General features: G+C 42.6%; 1 protein-coding gene across 4 annotated transcripts in view; it reads left to right on the top strand.

Annotated features, from left to right (window-relative positions):
- stra6 (signaling receptor and transporter of retinol STRA6) overlaps positions 1 to 13808 on the top strand; it is a 116177-nt gene that overhangs the window by 93553 nt on the left and 8816 nt on the right. For all 4 annotated transcript variants that reach the window (XM_039773696.1, XM_039773699.1, XM_039773698.1 and 1 more), the window contains 5 exons: positions 1585 to 1660; positions 5148 to 5281; positions 8284 to 8401; positions 8570 to 8671; positions 9832 to 9995. In XM_039773696.1, the coding sequence (XP_039629630.1) occupies positions 1585 to 1660; positions 5148 to 5281; positions 8284 to 8401; positions 8570 to 8671; positions 9832 to 9995 (594 nt within the window). The remainder of the gene's footprint in view (positions 1 to 1584; positions 1661 to 5147; positions 5282 to 8283; positions 8402 to 8569; positions 8672 to 9831; positions 9996 to 13808) is intronic.

The raw sequence follows: 13808 nt of genomic DNA, 5'->3' as shown, positions 1-13808 counted from the left end.
TGGGACAAAATTTGTTCACAGTGATGCCAAAGACTGATCTCCTGTTACTGGAGGAGTTTGATTGCAGTTGTTGCTTCTAAAGGTGGCACAATCAAGTACAGTATTAGGTGGGCAATTAGTTCTTCACATGGATAATATAGTCAGTCAGTCATCTTCCAACCCACTAAATCCTAACATAGGGTCACGGGGGTCTGCTGGAGCCAATACCTGCCAACACAGGGCGTAAGGCAGAACCACATCTCTGGGCAGGGTGCCAGCCCACCGCAGGGCACACACACCCACACACTAAGCAAACACTAGGGACAATTTAGGATCGCCAATGCACCTAACCTGCATGTCTTTGGACGGTGGGAGGAAACCGGAGCACCCTGAGGAAACCCACACAGACACGGGGAGAACATGCAAACTCCACGCGAACCGAACCCAGGTCTCCTTACTGCGAGGCAGCAGTGCTACAACTGCGCCACCATGCCGCCCTGGATAATATAGGTGATAGTGAAATTTTTTACTTCAATAAACCAAATGATCATTTAGAAACTGTGCATTGTGTTTACTTTTGTATTAAGCTAATATTGTTTGGTGGTCAAAAACAATTAAGTGTTTTGAATAAGCAAAAATAGAGGAAATCAGGAAGGGGCAAATACCTTTTCACAGCACTGTAGTAGAACTGTGTTAAATAAGATAAACAAAGTTTGTGACAAGGGGCACTGAGAAAGGTGAAACATAAAATAAAACTCAATTTAAATCCCTGTACGCTGTGTTTTCTAATGCTTCTGAAATTGCACACTTGGGGTGTCAGTTTGATTCAGACTCCCGATACTTTGGCATCAACTTGGCAAACTGATCAGCAGGTGGGCCATGCAAGCCACAGCCACAAATCCTCAGCCTGAGTTATGAGACAGGCTTGTGATGAAAGATTCATGAAGGACTTGACCACTACTGCCGGCCCTCTGCTATCTCGTCTCGTGTAGACCTTGAGGCTGTAGCCCACGCAGATTCCTTTGGCAGTGAGTGAATGGCCCCAGCTGGATTCCTGGCAGCAGCAGGCACGGGTGGGAAGCAGACATGGTGCACCTGTGCCCAGTTTACGTCTGTGAGGGCTCGGCCGTCAAATGAGCAAATATGCGTGGAACTTCTAGGAGCCTCTTTGTTTTATGTAGTCCCATCCCTTGTGTGCACCATTGTGAACTGTATGAAGAAAGCTTTCAATTCTGCCTTTCATGATGAGAACTGTCCCAAAGTTTCTGGAGGCTTTTTTTATATAGTGTCTTTCCTGGTAATCATCATCACAAACTACAGTTTGTTTTATGTATCACAATTACCACAAAGCATCAAGAGCTGAAGTGCACATATGCATCAGGAAAGTAAGTCACAGGGAGACGAAGGCTTGAAGGGAAGAAGAGAAGATAACACCTGTAGAAAATGCACATAATGGGCCCCACGCATGACCTTAGAGTAAAACACTTCTTTTTCACAGATACTATACACAGGAGCCTCACCCTTGGCACTCTTAAGTGTTTGAATACTCTCTCGTCATACCAGGTGGCCTCCTCAGCTGACTCTTTTCTTTGGCTTCTTTTCCAGTTTGCTACATCTCCGCACTGACACTGTCCTGCCTGGTGACCCTGACGATGCTCATGAGGTCGATGGTTTTACACAGGTAATCCTAATGTCCCATCCGCATTTGAAGTGAAAGCTTTTCTATTTTTCTCAGACAAATCCAGATGTGGATGGCACAGTGGTTAGTGCAGTGCCCTTATGGGTCCAGCAGTTGCTTTCTGTATGAAGTTTAACTGTTCTCCCATGTTTATGTGGATTTTCCTCATTCACTCAAGTTGGTGGATTGGAATCTCAGTGTTAGTAAATGAGTGTGAGTGTGTACATGCGTGTGTCCTAACAACCATCCAGCGTGTTTCAGGCGGTGTAAGAATGCACTGAATGTTTGTATGCATGTATAAACCAGCTAAATGCAGCTGCTGTCTTTGTGGCTGTCCTCTCACCACCAAATCTCCACTTTAGACACTCAGATATGCTGCCTTCTGAGACTTATCTAAAACAGGACTCTCGACATGGAAATTTTGTGGCAAAGAGCAAAGATGTAAGACAAGAAGAAGGTAGCTGGGTAATAGCAGTCCATTCTTATTTTATTTTTCACTACCTGTTCTTTCCATGGGAACAAAGATGGCTGTGGTTACTAACTCAGAGCTATCACTTCAGACCTTGGGTGCTGCTGCCTTGATGTTTGGAGGCCGGCACCAACATGTCCTCAGACCCTAGACCAGGGGTCCTCAATCACAGTCCTGGAGGGCCACGGTGTTCTAACCTGGTTGCTTAATTAGAAAGCAATTCTTGCCAATAATTTAATTTCATGGCTTGTTAGCGCTTTAACTCTGCTATGTCAGGTAATTCTCATATCCTAGATTTTCTTTCCGTTTCTAAGGATATCATCCAAATGATTTGAAGGCTGAAATGGATGAGTAATTCTCAGTCCTTCACTTTTTTCTCTTCACTTTCCTTCCAAGTATTTAATTAAACCCAATAGTGCATGATAAATACACATATAGGTGTAAATGGTAACAAGCTAAATGGAGAAATGCTGGTCTCTTTTGTCATTTGCATGTTATTGCTAATTAAGAGCAATTAAAAACCAAGACTACAGCTGTTTAAGACTAAAATAAGCAATAAGGGTTCAAAATCTTAACAAGCGAGACAACTAAAGTGAAGCAGAAGTGTTACTTGAGCAATAAGTGTTTCTTATTAAGCAGTTGGGTTGGAGTAAAAGCCTGCAGCCACTGCGGCCCTCAAGGACTGTGATTGAGGACCCCTGCCCTAGAGATTACTGTCCTGCAGTCCTCAGCTTATCAGTCACTAGGAAGTGCTGCCTGCAGTCTTGAGACTGTATGAGACACAAGTCCTCAGAATCTCAGCCACTAGTGTGCTGTTACCACAGAGCGCCACTACCCTGGAGTCCTTATACTTATACCCGTATGTCCTGAAACCCTTATTTATTAGGAAGTCATATCCTGCAGTCCTATAGGTCCTCTCTGTTTGCTTTAATTACACTTTTGTTACTTGCTTGCACTTAAGGACAGGGAAGCATGTTTGAGCCCAGCTGCTACTTGGAAAGGCATGGATTACTGGAAGAGGTTTGGTGAGGCCATCAAGGAACACCTACACTGTGGTCTATGAATGGATGCTAAAGCCCTGGCGGAGTAACTGGACACTGCACTGTAGAATGGTGCTATCCTATCAAGGTCCTCTGGTCATAAAAAATCCCTGGGCATCTTTTGAAAACAGTGGGCCGTTTCCTGATATCCAGGCTAAACTGCCCACCGCTGCCTGGTCATTGTGGCCCCCTAATCATCCTCTGTTCCTTGGCGGCCTGCTGTCTATCTCACTCCTTCAACACCTAATAGCTGATGTGTGCTGAGCATACTGTTGCAAGAATGGCTGCCACTGCATCATCCAGTGGTTGATAAAAATCAGTGGAGGTTGAAGTGGCTCCCCATTGTCTATGTAAATGCTTTGAGAAGGTTAAAAAAGCACTATATAACTGTAATTAATTATTTGTTATTATTAATATGACTGTGGATGTGTTTGCGATGGGCTGGCGCCCTGCCCGGGGTTTGTTTCCTGCCTTGCTCCCTGTGTTAGCTAGGATTGGCTCCAGCAGACCCCCGTGACCCTGTAGTTAGGATAAAGCGGGTTGGATAATGGATGGATGGATGTGGATGTGTTGCCAACTAGCAGTGAAGTTCCTAATGCTGTGACTGCATTCCAATTTTGATCTTCATGGTCTTGTTTGTTTGTCCTCCAGCACCTAAATGACAACAACAACAACATTTATTTCTATAGCACATTTTCATACAAATAATGCAGCTCAAAGTGCTTTACATGATGAAGAAAGAGAAAAAAAGACAAAATAAATAAGAATTAAAATAACGGAGCACTAATTAATATACAATAAAAGTAAGGTCCGATGGCCAGGGGGGACAGAAAAAACAAATAAAACTCCAGACGGCTGGAGAAAAAAAATAAAATCTGCAGGGGTTCCAGGCCACAAGACCGCCCAGTCCCCTCTAGGCATTCTACCTAACATACTGTAAATGACCTCAATCAGTCCTCATGGTGTTTAGGGTTCTCATGGACGAATGTGGACTTCTGGCCTTTAATCCATCAATGTAGGAACATCATGGTGCTTTGATCAGGTGGTGTTGGCGCAGGTCACCACCATTGAAAACTGGAAAAAGAACAGAAGAGAAAGTAGGGGTTAGTACAGATTTTGAACATGAATACCATGAATAATAATGATAATTAATTGAATATAAAGACCCTGTAGTTAGGATATAGCAGGTTGGATAATGGATGGATAAAGAGCATCAGGATTAAACTAAGATGACAAGGATCTGCTAAGAACGTGTTTGTAGTTAACAAGATTCAGACAGTGTGCTGACCACGCCCCCTTTGGGTATGTGGGTGTGTCTTCTGCAACTGCACTGCCCTGCCTCCTGTGGCAGCAAATCCCACCTTATGCCAAAAATTCAAGCAGAGGTTTGTAAAGCATTTGAGTATAAAACAGGATCCATTTGCTGTGTTTAGTGCCCCTCCATGTGAAAATAAATTAAAAAAATTCAAAGTTCATGCCTTACCTAGTGCCTCACAACACTAGGTCCACACTATAAGTGGGTTTCGTGGTATGTGCTTGCGTCATGACGTTTGGGGTTTATGCACACACCTGTGGTTTAATCCAGATATCTGAATGAAACTGGTGGCTCTGAGCACTGAAAGTGACATAATGATGTAGCATTCTGTAAGACCAGCTACAGAAGTCTCAACTCCATTGGCTGGCAGTCTGCTCAGTATACCCAGGTGAGAGGGGCACAGGTTCTTGTCAGAAACATGTGGGCCATGCAGGACCAAGACCATTTTCCAATAACTGGAAATCCCCCAAACTGATTATCAAAGTGTAGTGATGCCTTCAGTTAAGCCTGGCAGGGTGGCACCAAAGGCCTTGGAACAGAAATGATCCACACAACAGTCTCAGTGATATCCTTCATCTTCCTTTTGGCACTCTGGTATGGGGTATATGTGGAAGGCACAACATAAGCAGATCAATAACTGTTCCTTTTGCTGCTTTTTTCTGTCAGGTTGAACCTGCAAGGGCTCTACAGAGGGGACATTTATGCCGTCTATAACTGCCAACGCAGTATCCGGCCATCGCGGCCCGCTCTTGTCTGCTGGATGTCCTTCACCAGTTATCAGTCAGCATTCGTCTGCCTGGGTAAGATAAAACTTGTTTATGGGCATTGACATGCTCTTCCTACCTGTCTCTTCTGATTTTTCACTGAGGTCCTGCATAGCATTTTAAGAGGCCTGTCTTCCAAAATGTAAGACACTAGACACTCAAGTCCACTGTTGACGAAGCTAAGGGTTAAATAAGCACAGTTACATTTGAATGGCCAGCATTAGGTTATGCATAACGTTAGTAGACTAATAGCATCATACATGGATATGCAATCTACAAACAACAGACACTTTTCGCGAGACAAATGCACTTAGACGCTGTGTGCGCAACACTAAAATGCCTATTTCATCACATAAACAGATTAAGTTAATTGCACACCGTGAACCAATTTACCATAAAGCTACAGACCATCACTGCAGCTCTAGTTAGTTCAGAGCACGGAAAGCATAAGCACAGCATTTCGAGCGTAAAGAAGCAAGAATGTCGGCGTCATGGTATCCTAGCATCAGCAATTTATGCCACCTTCTGCTGTACTCGGTTTCCAGCATTACTCAGACCAAGACAAGCTGAAATGGCTGTGTGGGGCTCATATTTATCCTTTTTCTCTGAAAGTCTCCCTTCTCTTTCTCAAACCCATCTGAAGAATATTACTAAATACAAAATCTTCTGTATGTCTGACAGAGTGTTACAATTCAAGCATCCATCAAGCATGTAGCACCTGCCTAACCATCTGCCACGCTAGCATCTAACGCCACCAAGCCAGCTGCCAGTCAGACAAATGGCCCTGCCCAGTCAGCTTCCATTTGAATATCAAGCTCCACCCAGCCAGCCGCCATTCAAACATCTAGCCCCGCCTAACCTGTTTATAAGTCACAGACAGCTGCCTTCCCATCCTGCCTGTGATGAGCTGTCTGCCAGCTGCTGCAGTACTTTCTCTTAAGCCCAGTAATAGGCACTGCATGATTTATAAGACAATTACAGGTTATGAACATTTATTTTCAGAAACACCTCCCACCATTTTTGATTTTTAGGCTTTCAAGGAGTCCAGGGGTTTAATTGGGGGTTATTATTTTGCACTTTGGAACAAAAAATAATGCTACACCTGTATTTTTGGGATGGCTGAACACAGACACACACACACGCACACAGACCTTAGTGTTTTACTATATCTCTCTATTATAAAAGTCAATCCTGGGACGAGACTTTCTCAGGGTAATTTCAACTCCTGCGAGAGATAATTTCAGGTCCCGCGAGACAAGACTTTTTGCTAACAGATTTTGACAAGTGCCGCACTCTTCTCGAACATTTACAACCAAGCCCATGGTACAATCATTTCTCATTTGTGTGAATGCTATTATCAGACACAGTTCCAGTGCTCTCAGCTCCAAGTCGGAAATAAAAGATAAAGAGTAGAAGACAAAGTAGAACGTCGTAAAGAGGTTTAAAAATGTGGCCGCGATACACATGCTGAGCAAGTTAGAGATTATCCATCCATCCATCCATTATCAAACCCGCTATATCCTAACTACAGGGTCACGGGGGTCTGCTGGAGCCAATCCCAGCCAACACAGGGCGCAAGGCAGGAAACAAACCCCGGGCAGGGCGCCAACCCACTGGAGGTTAGAGATTATGAAAGTACCAAAAATCGAAAGTCTCAAAAAAACTGATAGTAAAGATTGCATTAGCACTAACAAACAGAAGTTATTAATGGAACAGTGAAAAGAGATTAAATACATGGATATAGATGATATGACAGAAGTACGTAGATATAATTTGGATTTAAACTTTAAGTCGGAAACTTGTAGTTGTTGTGTTGTGTTGCCATCAGGAAAAAAGTAGTGTTTCTTCCTGATGAAGAGGCCTATCCATAAGAATTAAAAGATTTGTTGTTTGGTGAAAGTGAAAACCACACACACGAGCAACAGAGATGCGAAGTGGCTGGCACATAGCACAGGCTGAGGGGCTGGCGAGCGAAGCCAGTAGTATACTAGTATACTACAAAGATAATCTTGCCTAGTACTGAGCCACCTATTCTGCCCACACTGGCACTCTCTAATGTTCTTCTTGCATTTGGCTGCACAGGGTTAAGGATCACTGCATCAGGACTTGATTAATTCTTCTTTTTTTAATTACTTGCAGCTGCTCTTTTAATTTTTTTTACATTTTTCTCACTTTGTCTCAAAGGGCAAATTTCACACCTAAGATTCAGTTTGATAATGACACCTTGTCAGTTGTACTCGCTAGATGTGCACAAGCACTGGCACGGGCTGGCAGATGGCTCCTCTCGCCTCTGTGGCTAATTGAAGTGATGGCAGTGGCTCCTTGTTCGAAGGGCCTGCTAATATTAGGATGCACTGTTTGCAGGCATCTCATCCAGCGCTTTGTGTCACAGGCCATATTGAGAATAGCTCTAGCGGGTCAGCTTCACTTACCCTAACGTGAATACAACACCTATCCCTACCCGCTGTATTGCCTTCTTCTGTTCTCTATAATGCACCTTGACATTATATCAGCATAGCAGGGTGTTATATAAAATGAGCATTGACTGTGATGCTGCCACATGACTTTAGTTAGTAAATCATGTTTTTCAATTGAATTGTATTTCTCATACTTTACGAAACAAAAGTTACCATGGGCATAAAGTGCTGGACTGGCACTGTATTTATGCACTTCTTCTGTCTCCCACTGTCTGCTGCAACCACTGCAAACTCCTCTAAATGAGTTCCCATTTCTAAACTGCTTTAAAATGATTATATTTTCTGACATGCCTTTCAAAGAGAGAGCACTATTACTAAAGCAATTAGCATTATAATAAAAACTCAAAGCAGCTTAATGGCACTGCTCATCACCAACATGTGATCTTGGTGGCCCAGGATCAGTGAAGATTCTGCAGCATAAAAGCATTCAGCACCTGAACGTCAAGATGGAAGACAAACGACAGGCAGGTGATGGGACAGACACATCACCAGCGACGTCCACTTTTGTTTCTCTTTTATTGCTAATGTGTTGATTATTTCAAATCGGTTTCCTCTTTACAGGCATGTTGATTCAGACCGTGGTCTTCTTCATTTGCCTTCTGTGGTTTGTCTTCCTCATCCTGTTTCCTGTCCTCTATGGCAGACACCTGTTTGCCTTCAGGATCCTACAAGCAATGTGGTGAGTGATTTGAGAGGCCTGATATGTCTTGGTGACAGTGGGGGGGTTAACGGGTATTCACTAATCCACTTTCCACTCCCTCGGTTTCTTATGCATGTACTCTCCATATATGAACCCCACCCTCTGTCTCCTTTGCTTCAGTAATGCTGTCTGCTTGTCTTCATGCAGGCCCCTGTGGCTCACACTTTGCCTGGCCGGAATTCTTCAGCATGTAGCTGCAAAGTTTGCTTTCCTCAAAAAAGATGGCGGGACTCGGGATTTGGACAACAGGTAGGATCAACGTGTAGCGGTCAGAAGCCGCTAAGATTCACACCGTCGTGAAAGACGGTGATTTATTTATTTTATATGAGGATTACCAGGGACAACCCCAGCCTTGGCACGACACACACACTACAGAAACAAAGAAAACGCACTGGGAACTTAAACGATAAAAAAGTATAATGAAATTAAATTAACTAAATGAAAACAATAACACCACCCCTGATCCCTTCGGCGATATTACAATTAACAGATAAACACGACAAACACGCAGTAAAGTCCATGTATGAAATGATCAGCGGTGAAGTTATGTCCAGTGATTTGTATGAAGCGAGGGAAATGGAAAAACACAGTCCTACCGGTAATTGCTGAAGTATGATGACCGATGAATGGTTCAGGAGCGCTCCTTCTTCCGTGAAAGCCAATGAATCCAGACAAGTCCTCAGTAACAGTAAACAGGTAGACAAATGATTCCAGACCCCAACTAACAATACAATCCAGGACACGAAGATGTAAAGCAGAAAAACGACAGGCAGTTCAACAGATAGTACAAGCACCAAACAAACAAGAAGAAAACCTTTCCTCTCTTCGACCCCTGCCCTCCTTTTAAACCCCTCTGGCCACCTTTGCCCCCAACAGCCCCTGCAAGGACTGCTGGGAGATGCAGTTCTAACCAATGGTAGCACTGCTACAAACGTGTGTGTAGATGGTGACCATTTGACAGAAGTTGAGGTAACCACCCTTCTTTTTATATAGCACTGAATTTTAATAGGCTTGAGTGTGTGTGTGTGTGTGTGAGTGAGGCAAAGTAATGGCTGGTGTCCTGCCCAAGGCTTAATCCTTCTGGTGCTTGATCCGGCCCAAATAGGGGAATCACACTGCAAAGACAAATTGACATGATGAAAGAAGGCAGACATATGTCTCCATGGGGTACATAAGTGCCTGTGCTCTAGTAAAACATAGACAGGGCAAGGTCTAGAAGAACATCATGCAAAATGGGCCAATACAGAACCAGAGTTAAGTGATACCAGTGTGGTATTGTGTGCTGGCATTGCTATACCGTGGCAGTCATCAAAATGGGTTTGTAGAAGATACCTCACATTGGTGATCTCTATGAAAAGGGCCATATAAAACAAAGTCTAACATCCCTCTCTCATTCTCTCTCTTGGCAGGCATGCCCTTTTTCTACTCACTTACCTGCTGTTTCCAGTCAATGTGCTGGTGGGATTTCTCGTTGCCTTGTGGCGGATGGTCATCACTTCCCTCTACAATATCATCCATTTCAGCAGACTGGACATCAGCCTGCTCAATCGCGCTGTGGAGTCCTTTGATCCAGGTTGGTGTGGTTCTTGTTTTTCACACAAAGCAATAGCTTGTAAATCTTGTGGAAGGAAAGTCAGAAATGTGTCTGGGAACTCATGACTAGAGATGCCTTCCAGTTAGACATTAAAGACTACACAGTGAGCGCCTCGCTGTCAAACACGTTTCTGTATTAAAATATTACAATCCTCGCTGGAATACCATCTTCACAGGTCTGTAGACAGCTACTCAAGTGTGTGAAACTTGCCAGTCTCTTTGTCTTTACTTTCTTTGTACAATACATTGTCATAGAGCTCTGAAAGGCACTATATGTATTAAAGTAAGGTTGTGTGAACCTTCATTCTGGGTGCCTCCAAGATAACCTTATGTGAACTCCAGTCTCGGGTACACCCCTAGTCCAAGAAGGGAAAGTGAAATGTGGTAGAGAAGGAGTTACCCTTTATTTTTTAAATGAAACATGAATATGTGCATACAGCGCCACCAATGGCCGGTGGTGCCAATTACACTTTTGCAAAATAAAATTAATATACAGGGTGATTCAAAAAGATTCATCCGATTTCAAAGTGCCATATTTTTACAGCCGTGAGGTGTCTAGGAACCAATCAAATACCAGTTGAAAGAGGGGGTCATAGAGTTTCTGACTGTCACCAGCAGATTGCTCCCTTCAGTCTGCGAGGAGATGGCGACCCCTAAGCAGGAAGCATTTTGCATTCTCCACTTCAATAAGAGTGAATCCATCATAACTGTGACTAACTGGCACTAACTTTTTGTCCATACAGCTGAAGGAGGTCATATTGAGCACTTGTAAAATGACATAATAAACTGTATGCTCCATAAACCATTTACAATTTACTGCATTGTTCTGTGAAGTAAAATAAATCATTTTGAAATCGGATTAATCTTTTTGAATCCCCCTGTATTACGGATCTTCATTTCTCCTCAAGGCATTCAACCATTTTCTAATATACTTGGAATCTGAAAGGTGAGTGGCGCCAGTCCGTGTGAACAGCATAAAAAGTGACAGGATTGCTCCTGACTTCCACCTCCTCACTCTCACTTGTGTTGGGGCTAAAGCACTTGACTTTAAAACCCCAAAGGTTGCTGGTTCAAATCTCATCTGTCACTTCCTTTGTGTTACTTAACATATCTCGACTATAACTTTTAAAATAGCTGTAAACAGTTGCTATGTGTCCTCATCTTTTTATTTACCATCCATATTTAGAACAATAAATCATAATAACTACTGTGATGCTACACCACCTTCCGCTTGCATTATCCTTCCAACTATTGTTTAATGTAGGTGTTTGTGGACAAATCAAGATTTGATCTTCATTTAAACAACGGTTTTAGATAAAGACAATTAAAAAAACAATATTCTACTTTCCAATGATTTACTGGATAAAAACTTAACAAATATGCCTTTGCAAAAGTTAGTCCTCAATTGGCTGTAATAGCGGGCATAGCTAACTGTGAAGCAGTCCCTGACATCAACTGTGAAAATGTCCTTCCCACTCCTCTACACAGAATTCTTTCAGCTGTGTGACGCTTGAGCTGTGCTTTGCATGTGTTGCCCATTTCAGCCATTTCCCATCTAGATAGGCTTTGACTTAGCCATTCCAGAACCGTCCATAACTTTCTTTTTAGCCATTCTTTGGTGGATTTATTGGTATGTTTAGGGTCACTGTCATGTTGCAGGGTACACTTTCGCTGGAGCTTCAGTCCTTTGACAGATAGTCTCTTAATGTCCTCAAGCACCTGCTGGTACAATGAAAAATTCATGGTGAATAGTGAGCTGCCCAATCGACTGATGCAGCACAGCAGCCCCACACCATAACATTTCCACCACCATGCTTTACAGTTGGTGTCAGATTCTGGTCTCTGTCTTGGATTAGACAAACATGTCTTCTGGTACTGTGCCCAAATAACTCTACCCTTGACATGTCTGTCCACAGCATATTGTTCCAGAAGTCCTGGTCTTTGCCTTTTAGTCTTGCCCTTTGTTGACAGCAATGGTTGCCTCCTATCACACCTTCCATGTAAATCTAATTTGTGCAGCCCCTTTCTAATGGTAGACTCATGTACTTTGACTTCAGCAGTGACAAGAGCTACCTGCAGGTCCCATGATGTCATTCTGGGCTCCTTAGAGTCGTCTTCCAGCATCTTGTGTTCTGCCCTGGGGCTGAACTTGATAGGTGGCCTGGCATGAATAAGCGGGCAGTTGTTTAGTTGTTTGATATCTTCTCCACTTGTAGACAATCTTCCCTGGCAGTGGAATAGTCGATTTCCAGTTGTGTGAAGATCCTTTTAAATACCCTCCGAGACTCATTGTCATTTATAACCTTCTTTCTAAAGGCATCATGGAACTCTTTCTAGTCATGGTGATAGCACAAACTTCAACAGCAAAGAGGAAACCAAAGTAAATATCTTTGGTTTAAATAAGACAGGTTCTGACGAGATCCTCTCTAATGATGTTCTAGTCATTTGCACCTGATATGGTGCACCTAATTCTAATTTTTGATATTTGAGGCAGTGATAAATGAAGGGGTGGACTTATTTTTTTCACATGCAAAACTTGTGTTTTTGTTTATTTAAATTATACGATTAGCTACATAACATAAATGTAGCGTGATGTTTGTTATATTATATCACTTTTATCTGCAGATCTGCAAATGACAATCAAATCCGGATATGTCCACATATATTAAAAAAGAAAAAAAAAATGAATGGGGTGTACTTACTTTTTCACATGACTGACAGTTTTCTCTTAAGTATTTTGGAGAGCTAATCAGCAGCCCATCATGCAGTGCACACACTTATGCCAAACTAAGTTAGAGTCACTGATCAGCCTAACCAGTAGATCTTTGGAAGGGAGGAGGAAGTTGAATTAGCAGGGAAAGACGCAGGAAGAATATGCAGACTCCATACATATAGTAAAGTAACCAGGCCAGCAATCAAACTGAAGCTGTTATGCCAATCATGTTAACCACTGTGCCAATATATGCTGTGTGGCAGGAGTCGCCAAGTCCGGTCCTGGAGGACCACCGTGTCTGCATGTTTTCATTCTAACCCCTTTTTTAATGAGTGCCCTTTTTGTGTTGCTAATTAACTTCTTTTAAATTAATTTTAATTGATTTGCTTTTTTAAGATTTGCTCCCCTGAATTTCTTCATCGTTCCTCTAAATTACATCATTTCTTTCCTTAAATGGCACCCAAACAGAAAAGAAATGTGAAGTGAGGGAGCCAACAGAAGACCAACTAAGTGAGGGCCTCAAACTCCAACCAATTTCAGTCTAATCAGCTGCTTAATGAGGTGCCGATTCTTGTTGTTAATTAAACCCGTTCTTTAATTTTGTGGCTTGTTGCTGCTCTCGTGGTGCATTAGCAAACATTTCCAAAATTGTTGATTTTTTTCTTCCTCAGAGTACTGTTAAAATATTTTGGGGACCTGAGAATATTGACATTCTTAAGACCTTCATGTTTCTTTATTTTGATATATTGTACTTTGGAAACCAGTTGTTTGGTTGCTAATTAAGGAAAAAGAAACAATTAAGGGGTCTGAGTCTTCAAGAGCAAGTCAATGAAAATTAGTTCAAAAGAAATTAATTAGCAGCAAAAACAGGTCACTAATTAAGAAAAGGGTTAGAATGAAAACCTGCAGCCATGGTGGTCCTCCAGGCCCAGAATTAGCAACCCCTGCTATGTGGTAAACAAGAGAGAGACTGGAGACCCTCATGCTAGAATGTACTGCCCACATAATCTGGACCACAAAAACCTCATCATCCACCCCTTCGTATACATCCATCCATCCATTATCCAACCCGCTATATCC

The sequence above is a fragment of the Polypterus senegalus genome, chromosome 12, assembly GCF_016835505.1.
Source record: "Polypterus senegalus isolate Bchr_013 chromosome 12, ASM1683550v1, whole genome shotgun sequence".
Lineage (NCBI taxonomy): Eukaryota > Metazoa > Chordata > Cladistia > Polypteriformes > Polypteridae > Polypterus > Polypterus senegalus.
The sequence above is the reverse complement of the archived record's forward strand: the minus strand, read 5'-3'. Positions and strand labels throughout refer to the sequence as shown.